At 29.4% G+C, this 12,860-nt stretch overlaps 2 protein-coding genes across 2 annotated transcripts in view; both read left to right on the top strand.

Annotated features, from left to right (window-relative positions):
* Positions 1-3,575: 3,575 nt before the first annotated feature.
* LOC101502171 (uncharacterized) lies at positions 3,576-7,523 on the top strand. Its single transcript, XM_004507294.4, has 4 exons — positions 3,576-5,235; positions 5,722-6,021; positions 6,196-6,287; positions 6,517-7,523. Exons 1-4 carry the CDS (start codon positions 4,333-4,335, stop codon positions 7,382-7,384), a joined length of 2,163 nt encoding a protein of 720 aa, XP_004507351.1. The 5' UTR covers positions 3,576-4,332; the 3' UTR covers positions 7,385-7,523.
* Positions 7,524-11,312: 3,789 nt separating this feature from the next.
* LOC101501628 (calreticulin-3) overlaps positions 11,313-12,860 on the top strand; it is a 5,900-nt gene continuing 4,352 nt past the window's right edge. The window contains exons 1-3 of the mRNA XM_004507292.4: positions 11,313-11,468; positions 11,598-11,705; positions 12,101-12,293. Of these exons, the coding sequence (XP_004507349.1) occupies positions 11,375-11,468; positions 11,598-11,705; positions 12,101-12,293 (395 nt within the window). The 5' untranslated portion in view covers positions 11,313-11,374. The remainder of the gene's footprint in view (positions 11,469-11,597; positions 11,706-12,100; positions 12,294-12,860) is intronic.

Raw genomic sequence — 12,860 nt, 5'->3', positions numbered from 1 at the left:
TTCTTGCAACCAGCAGAATAGCTTTGTCTAATTACAACACCAATCCACACCTACAAAAATGCACCAATGTTTGTTTTTATGTGGTCATTACACCATTTCCTAGCCTCCTTGCAACATTGTACGATTTATTATAAGAATGATGTATTGACTTGCATTTGTGTTTGGTTGCATGGCTAACCCATGCCTTATTTGATTAACCAATAATTTGTAGTTATCAACTATCATCACCATGATAATGAGCATCAGAAACTTGCTAAATATTTTATTCATCTTCCATTGAATTAATTTATAACTTAGCAACCAATCTATTTCTGCAATCTAATTGTTTAAACGAGTTATCCTAAGGAGGACGATAAAGTTATTTCTTATAAGTTTAATCGAAAATTTATTTTCAGGGCTCAAACTTGTATGCTGTTCTTTTTGTTTTTTGATGAACACTTCTATAATGTTCTTGTTACTTGAATAATTCTCCATTAAGTCGGTGCCTTTAAATAATTCTCCCTTTAATTGAGGAGTATGCTGTGGAAGTAAAACTTGATGTAATCCACCAAAAGTTAATAATTACTCACTAACTTTGTAGAGTACTTTTTTGAGATTATAAATATTTTGAAAAAATCATTAATTCTATTAAACTGTTAAGTTGGTTTTTATATTAAGTCACTTGCAATCAATTATCACTTTTATTTTAATAATTTATTATCAGTTTACTTTTTATATTTAACCATTTATATAATTTCGTACATTACATATTTTCACATGATTAATATGAATAGACATTTGTAAAATATTTATAATTTCAAGGATCTATTTAAAAGCATCCTACACTTAAAAAGTAGCAACTGCTATCGTAGTACTATGACTTTTCACTTAGGTAGAAGTGTACGGAATGGAATAATTAAATAGCTAACCAATTGCTAACACTAACCTAAAGTACCAAACCTAATCTAAAGGCCAGCTTCCACTGGCTTTTTGAAGAAGAGTTTTGAGAGAAAGTCACTTGTTAGTTTGGGAGAAATTAAAGTGATAAAAGGTGATAGATGAGTTCGCTTAAAAAAAACTAATAATTACTTTCTTTAATCCTATTTATCAGAGAAATTAACCACACAAAAAATCAAAACATTAATTATTTTAATGATTGATTATTTTTATATATATACTCCTTATTGAAAATTGTGGTACATTAAAAATAAAAGAGATATTTATTTGCTAAACACCAAAAGCTTATCAACGTCCACAATTAGAGCTACTCTTTGTTGAATGAAGAAATATTTCATAAATCATGGATTTATTCAAATATCTTTTCACATTAGAATATAAACAATCACACAAGTGAATTGAACATTATATTTTTATTTAAAATTATAAAACATTAGACATTGGATATATATACAACTTTTCTCACTTATATGTGTTCAATATACACTTTTCTCTTCAATGTTAAACTCTAATTTACACTTGATATACCAATAGTCACTTCCTCAAATGTAAATTCATCGGACTAAGCTTTTCTGAAGCGGTCGTTTTTTCATCAATATGCACTTAAACCGCCGTTTGCACCACATCAACTAGACATGTCGTTTGACCACATTTGTTAGAAAGGATGCCACAAATTCATCACATCAAATCATTAGTTTTGATACCATTGTAGGGTCATGAAGGGGTCCAAATAATCATAACATTTGAATAAAAACAACTACGTAAATGATTTAAAAACTACATTTTCACCAAAAACCTTAAATTATTTAGTATATAAATCTTCAAGTTTATATAGTGTTTAACATCAATTTTTTTTATCAAATGTAAGACTTTTAGTCGCATTTAATATATCAACAATTTGATTTATCTTCTAAAAAGACAACTATTAATTTTAATAGTTCATGAAAAATGAGCTAGACACAGCTGCAGATATTATTATGCATCAACAATTTGATTTATCTTCCAAAAAGACAATTATTAATTTTAATAGTTCATGAAAAATGAGCTAGACAATGCTGCAAAGATTATTAGGCATAATACTTCCTCCTTTCTAAAATATAGAAAAAGAAATTAATGTATTTGTAGTCATGTTACAATCAAGTACCATCATCTCTTCTTCGAGGCTAAAATATATTCCACATCACTCCTTGCTAGGATTCTGCCCTCAATATCAAACTCCCTAAGAGTATGTTTGATGGAGAAGATTTTACGAGTTAGTTTAATTTTCAAAATCTTTATTCTTTAATGTAAATTACATTGTTTGAGTAATAGATTTTCAGAATTTTTAAAATAAATGAGATTTTATTAAATATTTAACTACAAATTTATTTAATTTTATTATTAAATATAAATTATTGAGATACTTTTATTTATAAGAGAAAAGCATATATATAATTTTCTTTTATATTCAAGATTAAAAAAGTAATTTATCTCATCAAAACATTGTATACTCCTTATGCCTTATGGCTTGCAAGTTCCTCTCAAGTCTCAACCACCATTGACCAGCAGCAAAAAATGATCACTTTGGTTCTTTTTTTAAAATTTATATATCATCATTGCAGGATGAATGAACTGTTTCCACCATATACTTCAAGATTGATCGTCCCTACCAAAGTGCCAATTTATTTTTATAGAATAAAATAATGAATAATAAGTGTTAATAAAAAAATACTTCTATATTATTTTATTAATGATTGAGATATTTTATATCTTAAATAAATATAAATAAAATAATGTGTCTTTCTTTATTTTAGCCGACACACCATTACCTTGTACTCAACACCAGCATTACCCTGCACATGCACTTGCATTCACTCCTATCTAGATCATAAAAAATAAAAATAAAACACATAATTTTTTTGAACTTATAAAAAAATGTCCACCTTACTTATAATTCAAAATAAAATAAAATAAAATAAAAACATGATTAAAAATTCAATATCAATAATTATAACTCTGCACAGATTCTCCTTGTGTCCACCTCAGTAATTGTCACTTCTCAGCTTAGGTTCATAGTTTATACTAACCACGCCTTTTCTCTGAATGTTTGAAGAATGCAACCAAAGAGAGTGGGTCATGTTTCAGGTTCCTCATTTTTTACATGCATGTGTGTTTAGATGTGCTTGTCAGACACTGACAGCTCTTTACTTATCAATCATGCAATAACATTGCTGCCAACCATTTATACACCTCTTTACCAATTTTCTTTTTAAATTTTTTGTTTTTTAAATTATTAAAGACAATTTTATTTCTCTTTATTTCTATATTTTTATAAAATATATTTTTTGTAACATATAATTTTATGATATAAAATCGTTTAGATAGACTGATTATTCATATCTTGTTAATTCAATTATAAAAATAAATATCTTTAAAGTTGCAAATAAAGATTTTTAAAAAAAAAATCTTATACTATTATAAGTGTAATCTCATATCATTATTTTAAAATTTTAAAATTAGATGAATGGAGTTAGGCTAAGGAATTTTATAAAGTTAAAGTAAAAGACTCACATGTTTTTATCATACCTTATTTTGCATACATGTAGTAAAACTCTAATAATCATTGAAGTACCAACCCCAAAGCATTTCCAAAAGTGAAATTATTTTCCCTTTTGTAGACTTCACATAATTGTCAATGGCTCCATGATTATCATAGTCTAGCTTGTTCTTTTAGGATGGTTGGAGGATTCTCTTTCTGATATCCTAGCTGTACAACACACATATACAAACCAAACTATAAAATAAAATCTCTTCATTCTCTGCTAGAAAAATTCTTTTTTTATAACTGATCATTGTCTTATTTGTTGTTCTTTTCTTCCCATTAACATTTGCTACCAAAACTAACTTTTCTTTTTTCAAAGTCTCACATTTTTTCCACTGCATATTTTTCTTTCTATTTGGACACCTTACAAAAAATCATCAAGGTTCAAACTTTGCTGCATAATTTTAATCTCTGCAATTGTAAAATCCTCCATAGAAAACACATTTATCTCTTCAATTCTTCAATCCAGATTTGGTATTCCATCAGTTTCTGGGAAAAGAAAGAAAAAGTCTTCATTTTTCATTGGTCCACTAGGTCTTGAAGGGAAAGGCTAAAAAAATATATTTTTTTTATTATCTTCAAAACCCCATTTGGCTATTGGAAGAATAATGCATTGTTCAACTGGGTCCTGAGGGAAAGGATAAAAAAGCTTCTTTTTTTTTCCTTCTTGTAACTACCAATAGTTCGAGCTCGAATTGATACAAACTTTTAGCAGACTTTACTTATCTCCTGATCAAACTCTAGATTATCTGAGCTTCTTTCTCCTAAGAACCGGAGAGTTAAGACAAAAATATATTGAAGCAAATCAACAAAAAATGGCAAATCTAGTTCCTGGGGTGCTACTCAAACTAATGCAGCATATGAACACAGACATAAAAGTTGGTGGTGAGCATAGGTCATCACTGTTACAAGTAGTAAGCATTGTTCCAGCACTAGCAGGTGGAGATTTGTTTCCAAATCAAGGCTTTTATCTCAAGGTTTCTGATTCATCACATTCCACCTATGTCTCTCTCCCTGATGAACATGATGATCTTATCCTAAGTGACAAGATTCAATTAGGCCAGTTTGTTTTTGTCGATCGGTTCGAAGCTGCTTCGCCTGTTCCTATTCTTCATGGTGTTAGGCCTGTTCCTGGAAGACATGCTTGTGTTGGAACTCCTGAAGACATTGTTGCAACTCACTCACTTGGTTTTCTTAACAATGCTGCTGAGGTTGTTAAGGTTAAGGTTGAGAAGAATAATAGTGTTTGTTCTGGTTTCAAGTCTCCAAGGAAAGTGTTGGAGAAAGCAAGATCATTGAATGTTGATGAAGAACAATCAGATAAGAAATCAATGGTTTTTGCTAGATGTAAATCACAGACAACAAAAGCTTGTGTTGATGTTTTGAAGAAGGAAAAATTAACAAGATTGAAGTCATTGAATTCAAGGTCTACTATTGTTCCTTCTTCACCTACTAGTTGTTATTCTTTGCCTAATTCTTTTGAGAAATTTTCTAATGGTGTTAAGCAACAAGATAATATCAACGGTGTTCGCGGTGTTAGTCCTGTTGGAAAGAGAGTTGCAGTTGGAAATTCAATCAGAAATTTGGTTCAAGGAATTGAGTTTGGTGCTAAGGCTCTGAGAAAAAGCTGGGAAGGGAACATGGAAATTAAGAATAATAAAGATACATCCAAATTAAGGGTTTCAAAGAGTGATCCTAAGCTTGAAGTTCGTAGCACAGTTAAGTTTGATTCATAGCTTGTTGGATTTGATTTCATGTCCTTTCTTTTCTTTTTTAAGTATATTTGATTGATGATTGAATACTATGCTGAATTGTTGGCGTGTCTATGAAATATATGATTAATTACTTTTAGTTTTAGTGGATGATTAATGAATATAATTAACAAAATATCGCAATTTGTGAACATCGTTAATCACATATTTGATATGTATATTTGAACAAGTCGTGGTTAATAGATATTATCTATATTTGAACATCTCAAAGTCGTGATTAATTATGTTCAATGGATGGTTAATGAGTTGCAGCACTTTGTTATATTAATTAACTATTCATGGAAAGTAATTAACTATGTGTTTTGACTGTGTTAATCAACCACATTGTTGTCAAAAAATTATTTTTGTATTACATATCTGTATGTCCATAACTTTTGTCTTTTGAGTCGATGAAACAATTATGTTTTCTTCTTTCACTTTATGGTGTTGCAGACTCCTAGGAAAAGTACATCAAGTGAGAAGTTTTCCTCTAAAGATGAGAGCAAGACACAAGCACAAACCAAGTCCTCTAAGGAAGAGAACAAGATTCAAACATCTACAAAGAAACTTATTGCTGATGGAACTATGGAAGAGCAAGAAAAGTCAAGTAAGAAAAGGAATTCTTTTGGAAAGAAATCATCAGAAGCTGGATTTCCTGGAAACTTAGTCAAGGTTTCTCCAAATAGTAAAAAAGTGACAGATGCAAGTGTTCAATGGACTTCACTCCCTTCATCTATTGCAAAGCTTGGAAGGGTATATTTATCGCTTTATAACTCTTTCTTTGTTAAGTTTTAGCTTACTTGACTTTTATCTGTGTCATTAGTCTGTTGTTGCTTCCGGTGCTCACAGCTGAGAGTTGAAATTTTCACAGGAAGTTCTATGAATGTTTTGTTATATTCTTATTTTATTTTTTTTACATATTGACAGGAAGTAATGAAGCACAGAGATGCAGCACAAATGGCAGCAACTGAGGCTATACAAGAGGCTGCTGCTTCTGAGAGTTTGCTGCAATGTCTTAGGTATCAATATATTCATGTGAATTGTATTTACTTAATTTAGATCAGAACTTCAGATTTTTCTGTTTCTCAATCTGATTGAGATTTTGAAACCAACTCATGTATCATGTAGTTACATGCAATCACTTGTATTTTCTTAAATTATTATTAATTCCGTGTCTGGTGTTTATGTTTATGTTTTATAAGCCGCGACTCAAGCTATTTCTGACACTATTTGGTATATTCCTTGCAGTGTATATGCAGAGCTAAGTAATTCTGCTAAGGAACATAATCCGCAGCCTGCGATAGAGCAGTTTTTAGCTCTTCACACGAGCCTGAATAGCGCGCGGACGATTGCAGACTCCCTTTGTAAAACCATTCCAGATGATTCATCTCCAGATAATGAAAGAATGATAACAGAAGAAACACTAAAACTCAAATCAGATAGACAAAAGCTTGCAGCTTCATGGGTCCAAGCTGCCTTATCCACCAATCTATCATCCTTTTCTGTTTATAAAAGAGAACCGCTATCGTCCACGCTTCTACCTTCAAGTACAAGTAATAATTCTCAAAATCAAAATAATGTTATCGGAAGTAAACCAGTATTAGTCCTAGAAAATTCAAGAGAAGATGTTTCATCAAAATCTAATGGAAAAACCCGGCTGGCATCAGCAGGTAATTCAAAACAAGGCTTACAAGATCGAACTCAACGCAAACAAATTGATCGGTCAGCAAACGTGCAAAAGCAAGTAGTAGAACCTCTTCCAGAATGGATTAAAGGAAATGGCCTTGAAGAAGCAGTTAATTTAGCCGAGACGCTGCAAGTGCGGTCGAGAGACTGGTTTCTGTTGTTTGTAGAGAAATTCTTGGAGAGTGATGGAGACATTGGTTTGTCAAACAATGGTGAAATAGCAGGCATGCTGAGTCAACTAAAAAGTGTAAATGATTGGTTAGATGAGATAGGATGGAATGAGGGTGAATGGTGTCAGATACCAGCCGAGACAATTGAAAGACTTAGGAAGAAAATATATGAATATCTTCTTACACATGTTGAATCTGCTGCTGCTGCACTTACTGCTGGATCACAATCACAATCAACAGAGGTTAAATCCAAAAGATGATATATCAATACATGATGATGAGTACATAGCTTAGATTATTATGGTGGCTATTAGGAAATTTGGTCACCAAAAAATTGTTCAAGGACACACCATAAAATCAAAATGAAAATCTCTTATATTGTGCTTTTTAAGTAAGCAATTTTGGTCTATGTGAAAATGTGAAAAAATGAAATGACAGAACAAAATAAATATTTAAAATTGTTCCTGTATAGAAGAAACACAGAATGGATCACCTGATAATAGAAACACTTTATCTGTTTATTGTTCCTACGATGATAAACACTTTCTTAGTTGTTTTTGTTTTTTTATGACTATTTTTATACTGACCTTTTACTCTCATTGTCTCGTCTCGTCCTCATATTTACCATTCCTTGGATAAATCAAATATTTATTAGTTATATTGATTACTTAAATTAAGCAAACAATTTACTTAAAAGTTTATGATTTACTTGTATCAATACAATAAATAAAATTATATATGTTATATTATCAAACAAATAAAAACTTAAATTTCTTTTTCATTAGGATTCAATTATACATTTTCAATATAAGTTTGTTTACAACGTGGAACAATCATATTCTTTGAATCATTAGAAACATTTTCACTTTTATCTTAATTATTTTTAAAATTATATATATATAATTGATTATTTTTAAAATTACATATTTAATTGGTTATAATATACTGATAAGATAAACAAAATTACATCGACACTACTTGAAAATTAAACTCTTTCCAAATAAAGAATAAGGAGTGTTAATATCATACTCTTGTAACATACATTTTCTATATGGATTTTAATCAATAAAAAAATGAATTATAAAGTATTTGTTAAAAAGTGCGTTGTTAGTATTATTTTAAAGAATAATTTTGTATTTTTGCTTATATATACATACATATATATCAAATGAGAAGTTTTTATAATAAGAAAAATGAGATGAATAATTATTAGTCATCGATCAAATAATGAGTGGTCAAGATTAAGACTAAAAGTCGTATGATTTTTTTTAATTGATCATGTGTCATTTAAATAACTTGTAATTATTGTCATCGATTTATAGTTTAATCATTTCACACTCTCATTTTAATACTAAGGAGGGATTTGGATTGGGTACATTTACTCAATGTATGCATTAGCGATCATCCGACTAAAATCAAATATTTAAATCTCCGTAAATTTAATATAGTTTAAATATGTAAAAAATTCCTGTAAATAAAAGTCATTTAATTTTAATCCCAGTAAAAGAATTATTTTAATTTGACCTTACAATTTTATATTACTTTTAATTTTAATTTGACTCTTTATTAAAATGTTCGTTGAAGTCTATAAAATTTGACCATATGACATAAAAACATTTGCAAATAAATTTATATATTTGATCATAAAAAAGAAAGTATAATTTGATCATAACTAATATGAATATGTATTAGTATTCCTTCCAAAAGAGTTTATGAAATTTCATATTAACATAATGGAATTGATGAATTTGGATGGTTGCATATTACCATCACACATATTATATTTCTATAAATTATTTTTAAAAATTATAAAAAAAATTTGACTCAATAATTATAAATTAGATACACAAACAATACATAAATTTTAAATAATAAAAAATTATTTAGAAAAAATAGCACAAAAGCAAGAATGTTGATGATGTTCAAAAAGCAGCAAAAAAAACTTGGTCAAAGAAGCCAAATGAATGGGAAGCTATGATGATATGAATAAGAATTTCATAATGTAATTTAATTTAGGTCATCAACTATAAGCTCATATTTGGTTCCATCAATTTTCATGGACATCATTCGTGTTTCACAATATAAATATAAATTTCATATTAGGGTCATCAACTCAACTCAAATTTAGGTCACTTTGCATGTATACCACCAAATTTCACAATATGAATATGAAATTCATATTGAAATTGTTTTTTGGGTCATTGGGGCAATTCACTTGTATACCATCCAAGTTTTACAATATGAATAGAAAATTCATATTACAATTTATTTTAGGTCGCATTTGGGTCCGTTAATTCTTATATATATCATCGGAGATTTTACGGTATGAATAAAGACTTTCATAATGCAATTTACTTTAGAGTCGTCAACCATAAACTCATATTTTAGTCCGTCAATCCTCGTACACATCCATTGAGTTTCACAATATAAATACAAGATTTATATTGCAATGGATTTTAGGGACATCAACTCAAAACTCACATTTGAGTCCGTCAATTCTCATATATCACATTAGTATATTATGTTTATCATTTTTTCCCAATTTCATAATATGTGCAAAAAAATCATATCTTCGAAATTTGAATCATGGGATCATTATTGTCTCCTAGTTTTATGACATGGGCAAAAAAATCATCTCATCCAAATTAGAATCATAGGATCATTTCTTTCTTCCTAGTTTTATGATACGGGCAGAAAAATTGTAGTGATGGCCTTATAGACCTTCAAACATTACTTTTATATTAGAAATTAAAACTCATGGCAAACCTTCATTTAGCATCATAATTTCTTAGGCATACCTTCCCAATTTACAATATAAATTAAGAGTTATATAAAGCTAAGCACCAAAGAAAGTGTTCATATAATATGTCCCAATTTGAGCAAATAATTAATTGGTTTTCAAATTCATTGAGACAGAGACTTTGTACAGCCAATTTCATATGGTGAAAACATAATTCATATAAATGTTTCTTTTGTGCCCAAATAATTAAGATTATAAATTCTTATTTTTAATCTTGTAAAAAAATAACAAGTTAATGTACCAATGAAAAGACCAAACGTGGTTTTGGACACTATGCAATGAAAGAATTTGTTGACGTTTTATTATTCTATTTATTACAAATTATCAACAACAAAAAAATCACATAATTAAAGATGTAATGGGTCTTTAAAAAAATCAACAAAAAAAAAAAAACTCAAAAAATTCATATATCTAAAATCAAATGTAGCTATTGAAATTTGAAATGAATCATTTGAAAAATAGATAAGAAAAAACTTGCAAATTATCTGTTTAGAATTCACCTTAAAAATTTGCATATTTATGGTTATGATTGCGAAACTTACATGATTGTAAGAGGATTTTCTCGTCCAAATCTTCCTATTCATGGTAGGAGGACTCTACTTCTGGAGCACTACATTGTATTCAAAATTTGATGTAGAAACAATGAGAATCCTTGGACAAAAACAGCTTAATGCCACATCCCCAAAAAGACAAGCACATGTACATGTGCTTGTTCTTCAACCTAAAGGTGCTTAAACTAGTGTTTATGAATGAATACTTGAAAGCATGAAATTTATCTCGAGCTCCAATTTTAGAGTAAAGTACATAATCATCAAGTGTTAGATAAGAAAATTATTGATATAATTTATATTTAATTCACGATTCATTTAATCACTCTATGTAATACTAATGCTCATAAATCGGATTTTCTCTCAATGTTTGTCGTAAAAGAATGATCGAATGAATGAATTTGTGCAACCCCTTTTTCTTCTAATTTATCTTTAAATTTTAAATTTGAGTTTACTCTTTCCATTTTTTATTAAAACGTTTGTTCTTTTTTAATATTTGTTTTTAGCAATTTAAATTTCAAATCAACGTCACTTATCCTTGTCACACTTGCTATTTGTACAAGAAATAGCGAGTCAACGTGAAATTAGTCTAATCATATACATACACATAATCAAATTTTATTCATCTCAATAAAAATAATTAACAATGAATCAAATTAAAAATAATTTCAAATTACAAAGTCATATTAAATTTTTCTTTTTTATATAGACTAAAATCAAAATAACAATTTTTTACATATTTTAAGTCATTTAATTTTTAAAATAAAAAATAAAAAAATAACCTGAGATTTGGAGCATCCAATGGTGGATAGTCTCTCTTTGGATGATGACATTCTAGAAAGTACTTAGTATTCTTAAATTAAAACATTTAAATTTCAAACTCCACTGTCTGTGAATGAAGAATGATGGGAAACACAATTATTCATCTCTTGCTTTTCCTTCTACTAACTTTTCCTTCTTCCTTTGCCGAGCTCTTTTTTGAAGAGAGATTCCAAGGTAAACTTTAACCTCACATCATGATTTCTTCCTGTTTGTTATTTTCCGTTTGCTTCAGTTTCAGTTTCAGTTTGTTGATTCCATAGTAACAGAAGCTAGCTTTCTAACATTGATTTTATGAAACAAAAGATGGGTGGAAGAGTCGTTGGGTGTTGTCTGATTGGAAAAGAAGTGAAGGAAAAGCAGGTACCTTTAAATACACTGCTGGAAAATGGCCTGGAGATCCTGATGACAAAGGTACTCATTCATGTACTACATTACTATTATTTCATTTAATGTGCTATTCAATTACTAAATTTAATACATTTTAGCTCTTCAAATTATAATCTTTAAATTTGCCAAAATAAATTTAGTTGCTTAAATTGAACATCATGTCATTTTCTTTTCCAAACGTAACACTTCTCTTAATGTAGCAACAGACTATTCAAGTTAATATGTAGGTCTTTCATTAGCTTTGATGGATATTTACAAACAAAAAATATTTTAATGGAAGGACTAAATTGATTGACGATCTTTAATTTAAGAGGGAAAATAATGTTGATTTACTTGGCATTGAATTGATCCATGTAATTAGTGATTTTAGTTATGGTGTTATAGGCTTGATTATCACTAGTGTTCTACAATTCTTGCAGGTATTCAGACATATAATGATGCCAAGCATTTTTCCATATCTGCAAAGATACCAGAGTTGACCAATAAGAACAGAACCCTGGTGGTTCAGTATTCTATTAAATTTGAGCAGGATATTGAGTGTGGTGGTGGTTACATCAAACTTCTTTCTGGTTATGTAAATCAGAAAAAGTTTGGCGGTGATACTCCTTATAGGTTTGTCGATTTCTTGTAACCTGTATTTTCCTTCTTTTGCAATTTAGAAATTCTTTGACTTTGTGTTTTAGTAGTGAAATTATCTGTTTTCAAGAGTATGTGGAGGTTAGCTCATCATTGTTGATGATCAAAATGATAAGTTTTATGCTTGTATATTTTATGCCTCTATTTTTTTCACTGCTCCCCTCAATGATCGTGTTATGTGTGAGTTATACTAAATATCTACTTTTGATCCAACAAAAGGCTATTTCAAAGAGGAACCTATCTGCTTTTATAGGAACACATTAGTTGTTAGTATGTTATGTTAGTAGCCAGAGTTTGAACCCTAGAAGACCTTCTCATAGTCCTTCAAGTGTCCCAGTTCAACCACTAGAGCTATGCCTTGGGGACGAGAAACCTATCTGCTAATATGGTCAAGGAAACAACAACAACCAAGCCTTTTTTCCACTTGGTGGAGTTGGTTATATAGATCACTTGACATCACAAAGTCCTGTCATTTATCAATTCTAAAGATAAACCATTTAAAATTAAATTTCTCTCAATGGTTCGATCTATAATTTTCCCTAC

Source organism: Cicer arietinum, chromosome 6 (assembly GCF_000331145.2).
Source record: "Cicer arietinum cultivar CDC Frontier isolate Library 1 chromosome 6, Cicar.CDCFrontier_v2.0, whole genome shotgun sequence".
Classification (NCBI taxonomy): Eukaryota; Viridiplantae; Streptophyta; class Magnoliopsida; order Fabales; family Fabaceae; genus Cicer; species Cicer arietinum.
Note: the sequence above shows the minus strand (reverse complement) of the source record. Positions and strands in the feature narration are given on the sequence as shown.

Bases quoted from the DNA above. Each gene is read 5' to 3' on its own strand.
- LOC101502171 (XM_004507294.4), top strand. From the start codon at position 4,333: ATGGCAAATCTAGTTCCTGGGGTGCTACTCAAACTAATGCAGCATATG. The intron at 5,236-5,721 runs GTTAAGTTTGAT...ATGGTGTTGCAG, and splicing joins AGCTTGAAGTTCGTAGCACA to ACTCCTAGGAAAAGTACATC. The intron at 6,022-6,195 runs GTATATTTATCG...ACATATTGACAG, and splicing joins CTATTGCAAAGCTTGGAAGG to GAAGTAATGAAGCACAGAGA.